The following is a 4,458-nucleotide window of genomic DNA, read 5'->3' on the forward strand; positions in this document are numbered from 1 at the left end:
GCCTGGAAAGCTGCCTCAAAATAAACTAACAAACAAAAATTCAGAAAAATACAAAGCCTTAAACCTCAACCTCTCTACATGTACACACACACACACACACACACACACACACACACACACACACACAAATTTAAAGATTTAAACACAAAATTAATCTGAGAAAAACTAAAGAAAATATGAGATAAAATTTTATCATTTTAGAGTGCTACAGATTTTTAAGCATGAAATATAACTCAGAATCCATAAAAGAAATTTTTCAAAAATTTACTACATACTATTTTTAAAATTCTGCCTGCCAAACAAATAAGACCATAAACAAAGTCAAAAAGGTTATATTAAACTTTTTTAAAAGACACGTATATGTGACAGTCTTATGACAACTTTCTTAACATAGAGAATGTCCTTTAAAATCTATATTTAAATGACTATAACACAGTAGGAGATGGGAATTTATATGAATAGACAATTTATACAAAAATATATAAATGCTTTGAAATGAAGTGAAGCTCCATCTCATTCATGAATTTTAAATTATTAAATTTTTTTTTAAAAGCCTAACTGATAAGCAACAGTCCAGAACCTTGGTAATACACCAGGTTTGGGGAAAATAGATATTCTGCCTAATCATGACTATTGGTGGTAAAACTTATCTAGAAGAAAATTTAGCTGAATCATATACACTGAGTATGCTATTTTCTTGAATAATAATTTTTTCCTTGAAGTGAATAATTATTACATTTTAAATTTTTAATTATTTTGGCTTACTTACTTATATTTGCTGTTGCTCAATTCATCAATGGCTAACTTCCAGTTTTCTGCTGGGTTTGGGAAATGATCACTGCTTGTTATACAGGCACTGGTAGAGAACATGGTTAGTCTGCTGCTTATTTATTTTCAGTCTTCCTATTTTCAGCCTTCACTCCCTGAATGCCCTCAAAACACACAAACACACACAGCACCATCCACCCTAATTATTCAAGTGTAATTAATGCTTCTGGTTTCTAAACCCTTCCACAGGGGTACAGCACACATCCAAGTGCTTCTTGTTTCTTCTTACATTGGCCCCAAGTCTCATTGTTTATGTGACTTTACCTTGAAATTACTTTGGCCCTGGATGAGGAACTACTGATGTCAGACTCTTTTTTCAAAATCACTAATGAAGAGTTGGGTATGGGGAATATTCACTTCTTGTTCTTATTCTCTAGAAATTTGTATGAGTTTTGTATCAACCAGAGAGTGAGGGACAAACCACCATAGACTGTGCCACAGAGTGGATCAAATGGAGAGACACTCAGCCTCCAGGCCCCTTGTTGCCACTCAAAGAGTTTGTGCTCAGCTGCCCCTGCAGTTCCCATCACTGTGTCACTCAGAGCACAGTAGTACACAGCCGAATCTGAATCTTGGACTGAGGCTTTCTCCAAGTGGAAGGATTTTGATTCTTTGTGGTATGTGGCTTCAAACTCCTTATTGGTTCCCTTCTCATTGTCCTTCATGGCTTTCAGAAGGACCTGTGGACCTTCTCCAGGATATTGAACATACCAGAAAGTAATGGGGTACCCAGTGGCTGAATAAGTGCAATTTATGGTCAAGGCAGCCCCTTCTGGAAGAGTCATTTGGCCATCCATCTGGGTCACTGAGTCTTCACGGGTTTGTCCTGGGGAAAAATAAAAGAGTTCTGTATCATCTTGGGCATAAAGCTCTGGGATAAAATTATGATTAAAGGTTTTGTTGACATAACAGAAGAAAGAATCCAAATTTTTAGAGGCATTTTGCTTACCAAGCACTAAGAGTATCACAGTCACTAAGCCTGGAGAAGAGTTCATCTCTAGAGTGTCTCCTGAATAATGTCCTTGACTCGTCACATGAAGAAATATTGAAGTCACAGTGAAGTGATAAACCTAAGCCTAGTTTCAGACAGGAAATGTGCTTGTGTTAGGAAACTGCACCCCCTGGTGGACGGACACTGAAATGGGATGCACGTTTCCTGGTCTCCTCAAGTCAGAAAACTGTTATCCTTGACTTTATTCATGAGGTACATGCCAGTCTTCAGGCGGTGCTTGGAAATCTGATCAAGAGCTGTCATAACTTCTCAGGTCTGTTTTGCTCTTAGGACCCTGCCTGACATGGAAGTTCTTTAACAGAGCATCCCAGGTATTTCTGCAGCTGAGAAGATATCAGTGTTCTTAAGCACTTTATATAGTACTTTATATTCTCAGGTATCTATGGTGGGCCAGCCTATAATCCACCGAATGTCAGAAAAGAATCTGAGGTTGATTACAGAGGACGTAATAAGAAGCCAAATCAGTACTGAGTGAATCTCTGTGTTTCAGCATTGTACCCCAATTCATAGAGCAACAGTGACTGACATGTATTACATGCTCACTAAATATTTGTTATACCAAACAAAAATAATGAATCAAGGGTCACTGATTGAGGAATCCCTACTACTTGAAATATAATATTTTATCGGTCCCAAAATAATATCTTTTTAATAAAATCTTTTCAGAGGAAAAAGCCACACTATCTTATCAATAGTCAAAGAATCCTGAATTTCAGAATCATTAAAATGTGTAAACAAAAGAAATATCATAATTGAAAAGATCAAATCCTTATAGAATGGTCTGAGATCAATGTCTTATTCTCCTACTATTTTCTTGACTCCAAGATAAAAGGGTTGGCCTATGTGAATCAGACAAGTGCTAATCTTATACTCTTAGTGAATAACCTCAAGGATGCTTTCTGTTACCATCCATCGGCCATATTTTATTGACAAACTTTAATCGAATAATTTTCCTCCACTGGGTTAGGAACTCTAAAGATGTGGATTTGTTTCAAAAGCCTCGAGCATGAGTTAGGACTCTCTTTTTTCCCAGCTTTTCAAATTATTAAAGACATAGCTGATATTCATACAACAGCTGATAATAGAATCAATGTGTAAGTGATTTAAAATTACAGATTCTGGGATCCCACAACTAACTTCATGAATCATACTTTCCAGGATTGAGACCCACAACTGTGTAATTTTTTTTTCCCTTGGCCCTGCTGCACAGCTTGTAGGCTCTTAGGTCCCCACCCAGGGATTGAATCCGGGCCCTCAGCAGTGAAAGTGCGGAGTCCTATCCACTGGACTGCCAAGGGATTCCCACAAGTGTGTAATTTTTTAAAGCTCCCAGATGGTTTTGTTGCAGCCAGTCTGATTCCAGTTTATAAGATTTCATTTATGATCAGTGTCCTAGACCAAGATGGTCATCAAAGATCAGGGAGTAGGGCTTCCATGCTGGCGCAGTGGTTGAGAGTCCGCCTGCCGATGCAGGGGACACGGGTTCGTGACCCGGTTTGGGAAGATCCCACATGCCGTGGAGCAGCTGGGCCCGTGAGCCATGGCCGCTGAACCTGCGCTTCCGGAGCCTGTGCTCCGCAACGGGAGAGGCCACAGCAGGGAGAGGCCCGCGTAACGCAAAAAAATAAAAAGAAAAAAAAGAAAGCTAAGATTTTTTGAGTTAAAAATTTTTAAGACTTTTAAAATTGATTTTTATTGGAGTATAGTAGATTTACAATGTTCTGTTAGTTTCTGCTGTACAGAGGAGTGAATCAGTTATACATGAACATGTATCCACTCTTTTTTACATTCCATTCCCGTGTAAGTCATTACACTCTTTTTTAGATTCTATTCCAATGTAAGTCTATTCCCATGTAGGTATTCAGTAGAGTTCCCTGTGCTATACAGTAGGTTCTTATTAGTCATCTATATTATATATAGTAGTTTTATATGTCAATCCCAATCTCCCAATTTATCCCTCCTCCCGATTTCCCCCTTGGTAACCATAAGTTTGTTTTCTACATCTGTGACTCTACTTCTGTTTTGTAAATAGGTTCACTTGTACCATTTTTTTTAGATTGAACTTATAAGCAATATCATATGATATTTGTCTTTCTCTGTCTGACTTACTTCACTCAGTATGACAATCTCTAGGTCCATCCATGTTGCTGCAAATGGCATTATTTCATTCTTTATTATGGCTGAGTAATGTTCCATTGTATATATGTACCACATCTTCTTTATCCATTCCTCCATTGGTGAACATTTAGGTTGCTTCCGTGTCCTGGCTATTGTAAATAGAGCTGCAATGAACACTGGGGTGCATATGTCTTCTTGATTTATGGTGTTCTCTGGATATATGCCCAGAAGTGAGATTGCTGGATCATATGATAGTTTTAGTTTTTTAAGGAACCTCCATACTGTTCTCCATAGTAGCTGTATCAATTTACATTCCCACCAGCAGTGTAGGAGGGTTCCCTTTTCTCCACACCCTCACCAGCATTTATTGTTTGTAGACTTTTTGATGAAGGCCATTCTGATCAGTGTGAGGTGATACCTCATTGTAGTTTTTGTGTTGTTTTGTTTTGTTTTTTGCGGTACATGGGCCCCTCACTGTTGTGGCCTCCCCCGTGGTGGAG

The 4,458-nt window shown here is 38.3% G+C and overlaps 1 gene segment (V, D, J or C); it reads right to left on the reverse strand.

Annotated features, from left to right (window-relative positions):
* Positions 1–789: 789 nt before the first annotated feature.
* Positions 790–1,869, reverse strand: LOC112394034 (T cell receptor alpha variable 9-2-like). The segment is given in 2 exon segments: positions 790–1,654; positions 1,778–1,869. Coding segments are annotated over 2 exon segments (519 nt in total).
* Between the last annotated feature and the right edge of the window lie 2,589 nt (positions 1,870–4,458).

This window comes from Neophocaena asiaeorientalis, unplaced genomic scaffold, assembly GCF_003031525.2.
Source record: "Neophocaena asiaeorientalis asiaeorientalis breed wild unplaced genomic scaffold, Neophocaena_asiaeorientalis_V1.1 scaffold3778, whole genome shotgun sequence".
In the NCBI taxonomy this organism is placed as follows: Eukaryota; Metazoa; Chordata; class Mammalia; order Artiodactyla; family Phocoenidae; genus Neophocaena; species Neophocaena asiaeorientalis.